The sequence below is a fragment of the Prunus avium genome, chromosome 2, assembly GCF_965620075.1.
Source record: "Prunus avium chromosome 2, drPruAviu1.hap1.1, whole genome shotgun sequence".
In the NCBI taxonomy this organism is placed as follows: Eukaryota; Viridiplantae; Streptophyta; class Magnoliopsida; order Rosales; family Rosaceae; genus Prunus; species Prunus avium.
Genome location: NC_142285.1, coordinates 40,909,696 through 40,923,544, shown reverse-complemented (window position 1 = coordinate 40,923,544; position 13,849 = coordinate 40,909,696). Strand labels below are relative to the sequence as shown.

Here is a 13,849-nt window from a genome sequence, read left to right as displayed (position 1 = left end):
TTTCTTTCTTTGATGATGCAGATATTATGCCTTGGCCTTGGGATTTCATTTGGAAGCTATGCTTGCCTCCAAAGTTAAAAAACTTTGTTTGGCTAATTGGGCATGGCAAAATCCTTACCAATGTTCAAAGGGAGAAGAGATTGATGACAACTGATCCTAACTGCCACAAATGCCTCTCCCTTCCTGAGACTATGGATCACGTTTTCAGAGGTTGTAGAGTTGCTCTTAAGGTATGGAATTACATAAAGGTTCCTTTTGATGTTCTTCACTCTTTCTCCTTACCCTTTTTTGATTGGCTAAGAATCAACCTTAAGAGCAAGATTATGTTCTACGGAAACCTTCCTTGGACTCTTGTTTTTACTGCTTCTATTTGGCATTGTTGGAAATGGAGATGTAACTCTATTTTTAACTCTGGATATGAGCCTCCTCCCAACCCCCATCACACTATTCTGCATTTCTCTAGTGAATGGCTTGATGCCAATATTGTGGTGAATGCTAAGCCTACTAGAGAGGTCATCCAAGTCCATTGGAGTCTTCCTAGTCTTGGCAACTTCAAATTGAATGTGGATGGCAGCTGTAAAACAGGTTCTTGGAAGATTTGTGCTGGTGGTTTGCTAAGGGACTCTAATGGAGCATGGATCTGTGGGTTCTCTGCAAATATTGGGATTGGAAATATTATTGAGGCTGAGCTATGGAGTCTCTTTAGAGGTCTGCAAATGGCTTGGGCCAAGGGCATTAGGTCCCTTGATATTGAATGTGATTCTTTGTCTGTTGTCTCTCTGATTGCTAAGGCTTGTAACCATTCTCATCCTCTTTTTTGTCTGATTGAAGACTGCAAGTTGTTACTTAACCGTGATTGGAGATGCAATGTCTCTCATATCTACAGGGAGCAAAACAGAGCAGCTGATCACCTTGCTAACTTGGGGTACGAGTTACCCTTGGGCCTTCATATCTATGAGTCTGCTCCTGTCTCCCTCTCAAGCTTGTTGCTGGATGATGATCTAGGAAGAGCCCAAAGTAGGGCTGTGCCTTGTTAGCTTTTTTCTTTTCTGGCTTCGGCCTGCCTTGTAACCAAAAAAAAAAAAGAAAAAAAAAAAAAGAAAAATACTTCCATATTCTGGTTTGATTACCCTTTCTTCTTACCGTTCTCATCCTCTAATTGGTTACTTAAGGAGAGAGATAGAAATAAGAGGGTAATAAAGGAGATAAGAGTGGTTGACTTGACTTTGGAATATTGAAAAATGGATCAAAATCCAAAGATAACGGTCGTGGTGCAGAGAGGGAAGGAGAGTGGTTGGTCTTTTTTGGCCAAACAAAATGCGAACACACTAAACAGGGAAAGGCGAGAGCTTTTTGTTGCCTTCATTAATTGATTTGAATTTTGAGTTTCTAGTAATAAGATGACACGTCGACAGTGACGCTTTAAATAAGTTCGGCGGTGATATCACATTGCTCTCTCTCCTCTCCTCTCTCTGGTCTTCAGCTTCCCGTGTTTCTCACGGTCAACAGTGGTTTGACCAGGAAGCTTCCTCACCACGAAAACAAAGAAGACCAATTCTCAATCCTCCTCATTCCTCCTCTGTTTGAAAAAAAAGACTAAGGCTTTAGCTACAAGAGCAGACATGGGAGCTGCCCATTTTCAGACTTTGACGCTTTGAGCTTGGTAAACACCAAAGACAAGATTTTGTTTTTTCAATATTTTCTCATTTCCACATTTTGCCAAACACCTCCCTTTGCCTTCTTCACCCAAAAACAACCCAAACTCTTTTTTTTTTAGAAAAAACAAATTCATTTCCTCTTCTGTCCGTCTCTCTTTTTTGGATCTCTCTCTGTGTTTACTTCTTATTATATTCACTACAGTTCAAAAGGTACTGCTTCCTTAATTTGCTCGAATTGTGATTCAGAATTTCATGTTTGTCTTTTTAATTTCTTAGCTTGTGGCTTGTTAGAGATACCCTTTACTTACTTACATGGATCTAAAAAACCCATTTCTTTTTAGAGATTTAGCATTTGTTCTGATGCATGCCATGTTCATCTTTTGTTTACGTTTACATTGCAGATGGTGTTTGAGCCTCATGGTTTCTCAACAAGGACAAATTAATCGTCATGCTTGAATCTGTTTGTTAAGTTTGGGACTTTTGTGCTGGAAGCCCAAGTTTTTGTTTCTTGTTTTTGGGACAAACTATGGCGCCTGAATCGACCACTAAAGTTCGACTGGTTAGATGTCCTAAATGCCTGCAGCTTCTTCCAGAGTTGCCAGATTTTCGGGTCTACAGATGTGGTGGATGTGGTGCCACTCTCCAAGGTAAGCAAATCATCATCTCATTAATCTTGCCATCTTCTTAATTTGTTGTTTAATTCATTTCAGCATACAGATTCTCTAGCATGTTGATAAAGATCTTTCTGGGGCTAAAACTTAAAGAAGATTTCGTAAATATTTGTCGTTACTTTCTCAAATTATAACAGATTAAAAGACTTAATTTGTGTTCTTAGATTGCTTAAAATGTTTAACTTAAGACATTGAATAAGCATGTTACCCCAATTGCATCGACCTTTTACTAGTTCTCAAATTATAGATTCAATATTCTGAATTTTTTTTTTCCTCTTATAACCAACATTCTTCTGAGTAATTGAGCTCCCTCTTTTTCATCGGCCTTTTTATAGATAATAACTGTCACATCGTGCTACTAAGTTTTTGAATTCATTATTGGTATTATTTTTCTAAATTCTCCTCCTGAATGCAGCAAAAAGGCAAATAAATGGAATGAGGAGCAGGAGCTCTATCTTGAATGAGACTCTGGCAGCTCAGACGATTGAACTGGATCACGTTTCTGGAGATAGAGAATCCAACAGTTCAAGTCGCAATGCAACTCTTTCTGACTCGGGAGAATGCTCTTCAGACCACAACAATGAGAGGGATCAGAGAATATCTTCAGAAGGCAATAAATCAAGCAGCGACAGTGATAAGCCTACTTTTCCCAACTTGGGAGAATGCGTTTCTGACCGAAACAATGAGAAGAATGAAGATAAGTATTCTGAGGATAAGGAATCTAGCAGCTCAAGTCATAATGTAACTCTTCCAGACTCAGAAGAATATTCTTCAGAGCAAAACAATGAGAGTGATAAGAGAAAATCTTCAGAAGGCGGCGAATCTAGCAGCGAAAGTTCTCCCAAGGCTACTTTTCCTGACTTGGGAGAATGCTTTCCAGACCAAAACAAGGAGAAGAGTAAAGATACATCTTCCGAAGGCAAAGAATCTAGCAGCCCAAGTCATAATGCAAGTCTTTCGGACTCAGGAGAATGCTCTTCAGACCAAAGCAATGAGAGGGATCAGAGTATATCTTCAGAAGGCAATAAATCTAGCAGCTCGAGTCCTAAGGCTAATTTTCCTGACTCAGGAGAATGCTTTTCGGACCAAAACAATGAGAAGAGTGAAGATAAGTCTTCCGAAAACAAAGAACCTAGCAGCTCAAGTCATAATGCGTGTCTTTCAGACTCAGGAGAATGCTCTTCAGACCAAAACAATGAGAGGAATCAGAGCAAATCTTCAGAAGGCAATGAATCTAGCAGCTCAAGTCCTAAGGCTAATTTTCCTGACTCGGGAGAATCTTTTTCAGACCAAAAAAATGAGAGGGATCAGAGGAAGTCTTCAGAAGGCAATGTATTTGGCAGATTAAGTCCAAAGGCTACTTTCCCTGCCTCAGGAGAATGCTTCTCGGAGCAAAACAATGAGAAGAGTGAAGATAAGTCTTCGGAAGACAGAGAATTTGGCAGCTCAAGTCATAATGCTGTTCTTCCAGACACAGGAGAATGGACTTCAAATCCAACCAATGGGAGGTATCCTGATACGTCTTCTGAAAACTGTGATCATAAGCAGCTTAGAGATGCAAACTTACCAAACGAAGAACACAACAATCAGAGTGATCTAAATGATTCTCGTGATTTTGATAGTGAGAAACATCACCTTGAAGTTTCCAATGAAATCTGTTCATCAACTGAGCATGCTCATAATGAAGTTAAGGAGTCATTACCAATAACACGAGCAGGTTCAGCAGTATCAATGAATGATGAGAGTTTAGCTTTATCAGAAAAAAATGTGGAAATAGGCGTCAACAAAGAGATTGATTCTGCTGTCAGGAGCTCAAGTACTGTCAATCCAGAGGCTACAAGGGGAAGTAGTTCAATAGTTACTGTGCATATGCCTGCAAGGGAAAGCGTATCATCAGATTCCCTTAGATCTTCTCCTAATGAACAACTGGAGGAACCTCAGAATCGTGTTCCGAATGACTTTGATCATGTAAGGTCTCCCGATACATTTGAAAATACAGAGTTCAACCCCAGCTCTGAGTTTAGTGGTGCACCTAGAGATATGTCAAAGTCCCCAGCACATAGAAGCCATCATGCTTATGATGGCAGTGTTTCTTCTTATGATGGCATGGATGACCAATTCTTCAACCGAAATATACGTTCAAACCTTTTCCGTTCTGAAGAAAGACCCAGAAGGGATAAATTCCTGGCGAAAAACATGATGAACAGAGATTCAGGATTTCAACCTCAAGCAAGGGATTCCTGGTCAAGTTTTTCGGATAAGAACAATCATGCCATGAAAAACAGAAAGTGGGATGATGATGAATTAATGCAGCTTAGAAGACAAGGCCATCCAAGTCGAGAGTGGAACAGATTACAGACTGATGAATATATGTCTAGGTTGCCTTTCCCTAGAAGACTTTCCCAAGGTGGATATGCAAAAGGAGGCCCTACAACTCAATTTCATGATGAGTACCAACGCAACTCAGGCTATCAATCATCTGACAAGTCCGTGGGAGCTGAACAAGACAAGATGACACTGTTGAGAATGGTCTACGAACTGCAGGATCAAGTTAACAATTTGAATGGAAAGGCAAGTGGAAGGGTTGCCGGAGGAGCCACTTGGAAGGAAAATCGTATTCCGCGTATTCCGCGGCACTGCAGTTATGAGGCATCTCAGGAGGAACTCTTTCATGACCAAAACTATCAAAGGTATCTAAGAAGACACAGGGCAGGAAGCCACTATCCGCCCCAGCACCGCAAATTTATGCATATACCTTACTCCAGTGAGGCAACAACTAGCGGACACCAAGTTGATCCCTCCTATTTGCATCGTGGTCCCAAAGACTGGCAGTGCTCAGCACCATTGCCTCTTCCCGTTCGCTGCAACAACAATGGGTTATGCAGGGTCCACCCTGACCACAGTTGCTGGACATCCTATGATAAGTCTAGTGCCTCGAGTCCCGAACGGTATGTGGAACCTGACTTGCCCCTTTGGGGCCGTGAAACAAGGTCTGATGATCTGAGGCACACAAGGCATGATGTGAATAAGTTTTTTAGGGAGAAACATCATCTGGCTAAGCGACATTTCCGCCCCATAGCAGGTGGAGCCCCTATCATAACTTGTTATAACTGCCTAAAACCGCTGCAGATACCTGCAGATTTTCTCCTTTTCAAAAGGAGATGCCATAAACTTAGATGTGGTGCTTGTTCAGAGGTGCTTAAGTTTTCCCTCCTAAAGAGATCTCATATTGTCCCATATGAACAGAATGCTATAGCCCCTCCACCAAGCGAGGTTGGAGACTATAATTCCGCTGCTAATGGGAGTAACTTGGCTTCAGCACCCCAACCATTTGATTCTCAAGATGCGGATCCTGTGTCATGTTCTGATGATTATGGTTATGGGCGCTCTTACAGGGCAAGTTACTCTACTGATGGTGATCCTGGAACTTTGGCACCCTCTAACTCTCTCCGAGGTAATTCAGATGACAGAAACATGTCACATACTTCATTGGATCCAAAGCGGGAGACAAAGGAGCTTGGTTTGAAACAGTCTCAGAACAAAGATAAGTATCCAATGGAAACATTTGTGTCAGCAAGACCGTCCTTATCCTCAGAAATTGAGGAGGTGCAACCAAAGTCAACTTCACCACTTCATCGACTCATGGGTTACTCTTCGCCAAGCCAAGTAATGAGAGGCTCTCGATCATCTCTCACAGGGACAAGCTCATACTCAAAGCAGAGATAACCCTGAACACAAGGAACTAACAGATATTTCTCAGAATATGCACCTGTCAAGCAGTGAATGATAATGTTGAAACTCCTGAGGGATTTGCTCAAATGCAAGACCTTACTTGGTAGCCTTACTAGACCTGAAGCATCGAGAAGTAGGAGAAAGCGAATAGAGCCCCAGTCAAAACATAGATTTTTTGGAAGTTATTCAATGACAGACATTAGCTTGTTTTGCCATATCTACATGTTATGGACTTATAATTTTTTTCGAAAGGACTTTTCCTTTCTTTCCAGTTTTTCTGTCAATTCTGTCCTAGGACTTATATGATTTCCCCCGAGTGAGTATATGTTAGATGTAGAAATCAAGTTTTCTATTGTTTTGTATGTATAGAAGTTTACCGGAGGTTCCTATTTGATTTGATTGTGTATGTACAGCTCATTCTGTGCAATGATAATTCAAACTATTCTACATTTGTTTTTTTTGTTTGCTTTTAGTAGCACTTCAAAGAGAAGAGAAGAACTGATATACTTACAGTTTCTATTTTTTGGTTATAAAAACTTACAGTTCAATTATCAGTTCTAAACCAACATGTTCTTCCCTTGTATCACGTTGTGCTTGTGGGTATTGATGACTAACCTTGTTCCTATTTCCATTCCATTTTCCATCCTAGAATTTTTTTATTAAATGAAATTCCAGAGGACGCATAAAAATTGGATGAGGTTATCAGCCCAGCAGAGCATGCTAAATAAGTAATTGGATCCTCCCAACTGAGCAATATTTAAGAAGTTTGATAGAAAGGAAAATTAATAACAAGAAGTCTATATTGGTAAACACCAGTCACTACTTGGTGAAGAAAAACATTGTAAGATATGATGATGACCAATTCCATACCTAAAACTGTATATGCTTTGCTTTCCTAAAGTACATTGTACATCTTTTTCCTGCTCTCGATATTGTTCTTATGTAATTCTCAATACCGGAGTACTTTTATTTATATTTACACAAACTACAGGAAGCTGCATCTGCACTTCTAGGTTCACCTGAAATTGTCTCTGTAGTTGCTTCTTCGATTTGAAGCAATATAAATCCTTTGGTCCTGGAGCATATTCAAGTTCGGGGCCAACAAACGGGTGTACCGATCAAAATACAAAAGCTGCTTCAGTAGTAGTGCAAACTCTCGAGGAAATTTCAATCCATATGATTCACTAACCCGAATCTGAAATAAGAACATGCAAGCAACATAACATATGAGTAGTGATTACATGAGCAGACAAAACTAGGACACCAACTAGATTCATAAAATTTCCCTCTTTAAGTGTTGTATTAAACGTTACTGTGTCACTAACCATATACATCCTGTTTTCTTACCGAGAGATAAATTTGATAATTTCAAGAACATTAATTTGTTGCAGATAATATATTGTTTATTGCATAATTTGTTGCAGGCATTTACACCTAAAGGCAGTCAACAGCTTACCACATCAAGAAAAAGTGCATTCATTTGTCTCTCATCAACAACCAGATTAGCAGAGACAGCAGTTGCATTTGTAGCCGGCTCCCTGGCTGTTGCTATGACTACTTCTGTATCCAAATCCTGTATTGAAGGGATTGTTAGATGCAATGGGGCTGTTTTTGATTTCTTTTTTATTCTTTTTTTTTTCTTTGAGGGACTATGTTATTGTCATCACTAAGCTGGTTTCACATTCAATATTAGCTAGTGACTATACCACTCCAGTTCTATATTCTAAATCCAGCAATCTTCTAGCTATGGCACACCTCTTTCAGTTGGCATTCTTTCTAGCAAACATATTTAAGGGCAAAAAAGGGTAACAGGGTGTATCATTCTACTAAACACGATCCTTAGCTCCTAACTAGTCCCAGGACAAGGAAAATGATTAACAATATTATTTTGGAAAGCAAAACACAATTAGGGCAAAACCTAAATTTAATGCTTGCCTTTATTGATGAGAACATCTTTTCCAAGTCCCTTGCAAAGGCCTTAGAATCAACATTTGTGTCTGTAGCACCCATTTCAACCAACGCAGATGCCATTGATTCATATTCTTCAGTTGCGATTGATCCCAGAAAGACTTCCATGGCAGCCCATGTTTTTGGGGATATACGACCAACAATTCCTGTAAAGTTAAGTCAAATGCAAGAATGATTTCGCATAACTGCAAGGTACAAAATTAACAACCACAAAAATATATCAATAACATTTTGAAGGGTTTGACAAATAGACAGAATTCTATAACTTTCCAAGAGAAGGTACTGCAACTAGGGACTATTAGGGAACAAACATTAGGCAAGTCGACTTGATATAGACATCTAGTCCTTTTCTTCTGCCAAGAATATAAACATTAAGTGCTATGTGCGGAAATTTCATGTACGATGTAAAAACAACTGAACCATTGAAAAAAAAAGCTGATGACAATAGCATCTACAAATGAATGGGTATACTTGGTCCATGAAGATTACGCATACCAAAATCAAGAAACCCAATACGGCCATCACGCAACAACCACAAATTTCCTGCATGTACATCTGCATGGAAGCTTTCACAGCCAAGCAAACTGCCAAACCTGCAGAAATATTTAATACCAAGAGACAAGATCAAAACATTGACACATGATTAAACACAAAATTTCAAGCACATGAATTGTGGATAGAATATTTAAGTCTTACCACACATTAAGGGCAGTTATGAGACTGGTCTCTGGACTAGAAACAAATGAACTTATAGTGTCTAGGTCAGTAAGAGGAACTCCATATAGCCTCTCCATTGTTAAAACTCGTTTGGTGCTGCATTGATGATACACTTTTGGAGCTGTAGCCTGCCTTGTGAGTCCCATGGCTTCTAAATATCTTCTGAAGGACTCAATGTTTGCAGCCTCCTTGTAGAAATCAACTTCTTCAAGAATGGATTCCCGTATGTCTTTCACAATACCAACCTACTGAAAGGATGAACAGATTACGATGGAAACTTCTTATGAAATTAATTAGCACACTTGTATTTGTCATCCAAAATAAGAATTAAAGTCATTTTTTGCAAATGTCCAAATTTCTGTTCACAATACCAATGAAGCACGGCTTATATCGGGACTCAAGAACTCCAAAATGCGGGCAACAATGTAAACAAAATTCAGATCTGCAACCAACATATCTTCTATTCCGGGTTTCAAGATCTTTATAACCACATCTTCTTGGGAGCCTCTTAGCCTTGCACCATGAACCTAGTCATACAATATCACAATTCTTATTACCAAGCTTAAAAAATGGATTGAGGAAAATGTGACAACAGAAAGGAAGAGAAAAAAACTTGTGCTATTGAGGCCGAAGCAAGTGGAGTTGGATCAACATATTCAAAAACGCTTTCTATTGGTTTCCCCAATTCCTGACGCAAGATTGCTTGAATCTCCACGAAGGGTACTGCAGGAGCTCTGTCAAAGCAGTTCTGAAATTCCTCAACATATTCTGATGGGAACAATGTTGGTGCAGATGCAACGAACTACCATATGCAAGTAAGTTATCATTAGTGATTGTGCACGTTGCATGAAGAAAGAGAGTAAAGGAAAGAAACAAGACAAGTTAATCGTTGAATAATTTACATTGGATATATGGAATAAACTTATGGAGTGGCCATAGTCATGATACTTTGCATAAAAAAGGTGTACGTAATACCCATTTGGAACCCAAGACATGTTTATTGGTAATCATGGATGCTATTTGCATGCCATCAAAAATCAAGACTTACCTGACCCAACTTAATATAGGTTGCCCCCATGCGCTCAAACAATCTCCTCAAATAAAGGGGGGATAGCAGTCCAAGCTGCATTTGGGTTGGTAATCCAGCAGATGAGTTTGCTGACTACAAACAGAAGGTAGGGTCACTTAGGAGCATAGTCGTCAGATAAAAGGGTCAGTCATGTCAACTCAAATGGATATTAAATTAACCAATGCCTAGCTATTAACAGAGTACTCAACAAAGCGAAGTCTTAATCCAATTTATTGGAATTGGCTAGATAATTTCATTTTGTCATTCAACAGGAAATAACTTAGACTGCATAAAGACAGTATCACAATAAAAATTGAAGTTCCTGTTACCTTTGAAATGTCAGCAAGCCACTCCCCACCTACCCCAATAAACGCTTGAATACCTTGGGCCATTCTAAGGGCACCGCGTGGACCTGTACTTATTGATGTTTGGACAATGTCCTCGACCAGTTTAGGCAAGTCTTGGATACTATCTGATAACAACAAGAACTTCTAGCTTTAGCTCAAAGTACTAAATCAATAGAGTGATCAGGAAAACAAAGAATTCAAACTTGAACAATGCAGAGTAGAATGTTCATGCCAAGGTCTAAACTGAATTCAGAAAAGAGCAATAGCAGGTCTGAGAAAAAACCCGAGAATCAAAATTTCCTTATTTTCCTGAGAATATTACTGTCAGCCAAGCAAAAGAGTTTTACTTCTGGTCCAACAGTTTCTAAAGCTAGGTTTCACAACCTTACTTTAACGGAAAAGGCAACCGCTAATGGCTCAATTAAAAGAAGTGAAAAAAGGAGCATCATTTCTCGAGGTACCCATTAAACGAAACACCAAGAAATTGTTATAAAAGTACGAAAGAGTTTCAAAGCTTGTTTCTTCATGATTTGACATATCAATATGAGCACAGCATAACCATAGTAGAAGTTTGAAATCCTGTATAATCTACTATTCATGTTCATGTGGGTGTGTTTGGTAGTGAAAGACAAACAAAAAAACCAAATAAAGATTAAGATTGAGCTAACCCAAGAACCCAAAATTTAAACATGAAATCCAAAAGTGAAATGGAGAGAGAAATAAAGTACCTTGGAAGCGAGAGGAGAAAAGATCCCGAGCTTGTGTGTAGCGGGCCAAGAGAGTGAAGCCCTTTGAATTGGAGAGGCAATTGAGCTGCTTCCATGGTCTTAACGAACCCCAACTACCAGTAATTGATGATGAAGATGATGAGCTCAGAATCATTTGACGGCGATGATGGTGATGTAATGATGGTAAGCGACCGCCTCTCACAGCTGAGACCATGGCCACAGCCATCTCTTCACTCGCAAAACGAAAAAATCAAAATCAAAATCTTTGAAAATGAATTCAGGGCTGGGAATTTGGAAACTTGGTTGCTCTTCCTTCTTTAAATCAATTTTATTGTCACCTTCAACGACGGCGTTGCGACAATTGCTCTACTGTCAGTTTGTGAATGGCTGCTAATTGCTCTCACTCTCGAATCTCTCTCTGTGTGTATAATCTCCGAAAAAGAAAGAAAATATACATGTTTTGTAATTTTGTGCAACGTTACACAAGTCGTAAGTGAAAGGGAAGATGCCACGTGGCTAGGCAGTTCACTACTGGCGCGATTCTTATAAAGACTTGTTTGTTGCCCTCTTACCCTCCTCCCTGAGGAAAATCATTTGTGTAGAATCCCTGCCAATCACGCTATGCCATCATGGAATTACCTGCGTGATAACTTTTTCACTTGGATTGCCCCCTTTCATATAAGTTTTTCTGCTGCTGAAAGATTTCTTTGCAAAACTTCAATTTCTATTTTTTGTCAAACCACCAACTTCAACTTTTAAACATCTTCTGCATAAAATGTCCGGCCAAAGAAGAGAATTGGCTCTGTGCGGTCTTTGAATTCACGATATAAAAATAAATAAACTGCACTTCTAGACTTCGAATGACAAATCTTTCCATGTAGAAGGCTCTGCATATACGTTTAAACATTACAAATAAATGGATTGGTTAATGTTCCTGCGCTAGTAATAGCGTGTTTGTATTTCAGTACATGATTACATATAGGGTCAATCCAACAAAAATTCTGTCCAAAAATTCCGGACACTAGTTTGACATTGTTATCCTCACTTCATTTGATCTTTTTCAGCATACATCTTCTGCATAACTATCCAAGAACCAGTTGCTGAACCTAAGTCTGATTCTGAATTATGAATCTGTATCTGTACCAGAATTCGATTCTGTGTCCGATTTCCAATCAACTGGTTTCATCCTGTTCGTGTTGGCTTCTAGTGGAGGAAGTCCATCATCATCACTTGAGTCAAGCTCATTCTCTTCTTGTTGGGAGGTGTCTCCCTGCAGACTTGCATTGCATCCATCTGAAACTGTGGATTTGAAGATTTCTGGCCTGCATAAAAAGACCCGCAAAAAACAAAAGACAAACATGGAGAATCAAAAGAAGATGAGGTGGAGGAGATGCATGCAAGTGCCCGTCTCTTAGCAAACACTTAACACATTAGAGAAAATGTGCCACAAGGCTGCAGGATTTTACACTACACTTCCATGAGCTACCTTTTTCCATCCTTCAGTAGGATTATGTGCTAGGCATGGATACTACGGTGGAGGCTTGTTGGATGGCTATTAAAAAAAACAATTTTGACAGTTTCAACTTTATTAAGTTGTAACATAATGCTGCAACAGTAGACCTTCACACATATGACGGAAGCCAGGGTGAAAATTGAGGGAGTTTTCAAAGTCTGGTAACCAAAACACAAAGGAACATCACATGCTTATGCAAGCGGCGTTTCAGAGAGCGGCCGCATATAGTGAGATAGTGGCACATCATTTTAAGATGGGAGGAGAATACACACCACTCTGGTGATTTCTTAAGCACACGAACTTGCTCGTAAAATAGAACCTGCGAAACAATGCATCCCACCTTGCTGCCAGATTCAAGAACCTTCTCCTTTCCACTTGCATCAACAACAACAAAACTCCCTGCATACAAAATGAACGCAAAAACAATGTCTTTACTTTTGGGTACATTTACTAGAATTTCTTGAAATTGGTTGACTTTACAGGGAACAGTCAACAACAGACCTCGTTTTATCCACATGCTCTTTTGAAATTTAGCTGGAAACAGTGCCAAAGATTTCTCTCCTTGTCCATCCATGATCTTCAATAAGTAGAGCAGAATCAAAGGTAAGCAATAAGCACATTGTGCAGTACAAATTTAAATAATTTTCCTTACTACCACAACTTCAATCTAAGAATTATCCCAACCCAACCACATCCCTTTATGATTTTGAGTGAAGTCCTAGGGCATAGGTGAACGAGCCGAGCCAACCCAATAAGCTTATAGCCACCCACTGGTGCTTTTTCATAAACACTGGTAGTTTACTACAAAGCAGAAGCTGGATTTCAAACAAATATAGCTTCGAGGGTTAAAGACTGGAACTTTACTACAACCAAGTCATTTATTGAAGAAAGATATTGAATTTGAACAGGGTTTTAGAAGGGTTTTTCTCTATTGGAAATAAAATTAAATAAATAAATAAATAGGTTTAGCTGATTGAGTTGAGTGAACAGAAGAGCACCTCAATGAGATTGGAACCACGGAGAGAAAGCACTTGCATTATAGAGTGACCATCTTTGAGGGTCAAGCTCTCTTCCTCCACTGCCCTCTTCAGATTCTTCCTTCCCCCTTTCATCGAGATTGAAATTGTTTTTGGGAATGTTTCTCAAACGCCGTCGTTCCAAAACCTATATTTGACGGGTTAAAGCCTCCAAGGCTGAAGAAAATAAGAAGAAAATTTGGATTGGAAGAGAGGAAAGGAGGCTTGGGGGGATTGCCGCCGCTGAGGTGGTTGTGGTGGAGAGGTTGCAGAGAAGAAGATGAACAAGGAAACCTGCTTTTAATAAAACAATTAAGTGAGGGGACAGGTGTCAGAAGGACAAGGAGGGGACTGGGAGGACACATTAAAAATGGGCACAGGAGAATTTAACTCATATTTACCGCGCTAGAATAACTGAATTTGACAACTG

At 39.5% G+C, this 13,849-nt stretch overlaps 3 protein-coding genes across 4 annotated transcripts; 1 reads left to right on the top strand and 2 right to left on the bottom strand.

The window, feature by feature from the left end:
- The first annotated feature begins 1,424 nt into the window (after positions 1-1,424).
- LOC110768958 (uncharacterized) lies at positions 1,425-7,255 on the top strand. The gene is made up of 3 exons (XM_021972841.2): positions 1,425-1,868; positions 2,060-2,305; positions 2,745-7,255. Exons 2-3 carry the CDS (start codon positions 2,185-2,187, stop codon positions 6,053-6,055), a joined length of 3,432 nt encoding a protein of 1,143 aa, XP_021828533.2. The 5' UTR covers positions 1,425-1,868; positions 2,060-2,184; the 3' UTR covers positions 6,056-7,255.
- Positions 6,809-11,388, bottom strand: LOC110768938 (Protein kinase superfamily protein). Of its 2 annotated transcripts, XM_021972817.2 has the most exons (11): positions 11,229-11,388; positions 10,891-11,118; positions 10,145-10,287; positions 9,795-9,908; positions 9,360-9,548; positions 9,118-9,273; positions 8,726-8,991; positions 8,525-8,622; positions 7,997-8,175; positions 7,518-7,634; positions 6,809-7,256 (listed from the first exon to the last, which is right to left on the bottom strand). In XM_021972817.2, exons 2-11 carry the CDS (start codon positions 11,114-11,116, stop codon positions 7,077-7,079), a joined length of 1,668 nt encoding a protein of 555 aa, XP_021828509.1. In that variant the 5' UTR covers positions 11,117-11,118; positions 11,229-11,388; the 3' UTR covers positions 6,809-7,076. The 2 variants fall into 2 exon arrangements, with proteins under 2 accessions (XP_021828509.1, XP_088104350.1); XM_088248224.1 differs by lacking the exon at positions 9,795-9,908.
- A 372-nt stretch (positions 11,389-11,760) lies between these two features.
- LOC110768941 (Nucleic acid-binding, OB-fold-like protein) lies at positions 11,761-13,707 on the bottom strand. The gene is made up of 4 exons (XM_021972818.2): positions 13,402-13,707; positions 12,905-12,980; positions 12,676-12,802; positions 11,761-12,212 (listed from the first exon to the last, which is right to left on the bottom strand). Exons 1-4 carry the CDS (start codon positions 13,513-13,515, stop codon positions 12,014-12,016), a joined length of 516 nt encoding a protein of 171 aa, XP_021828510.1. The 5' UTR covers positions 13,516-13,707; the 3' UTR covers positions 11,761-12,013.
- Between the last annotated feature and the right edge of the window lie 142 nt (positions 13,708-13,849).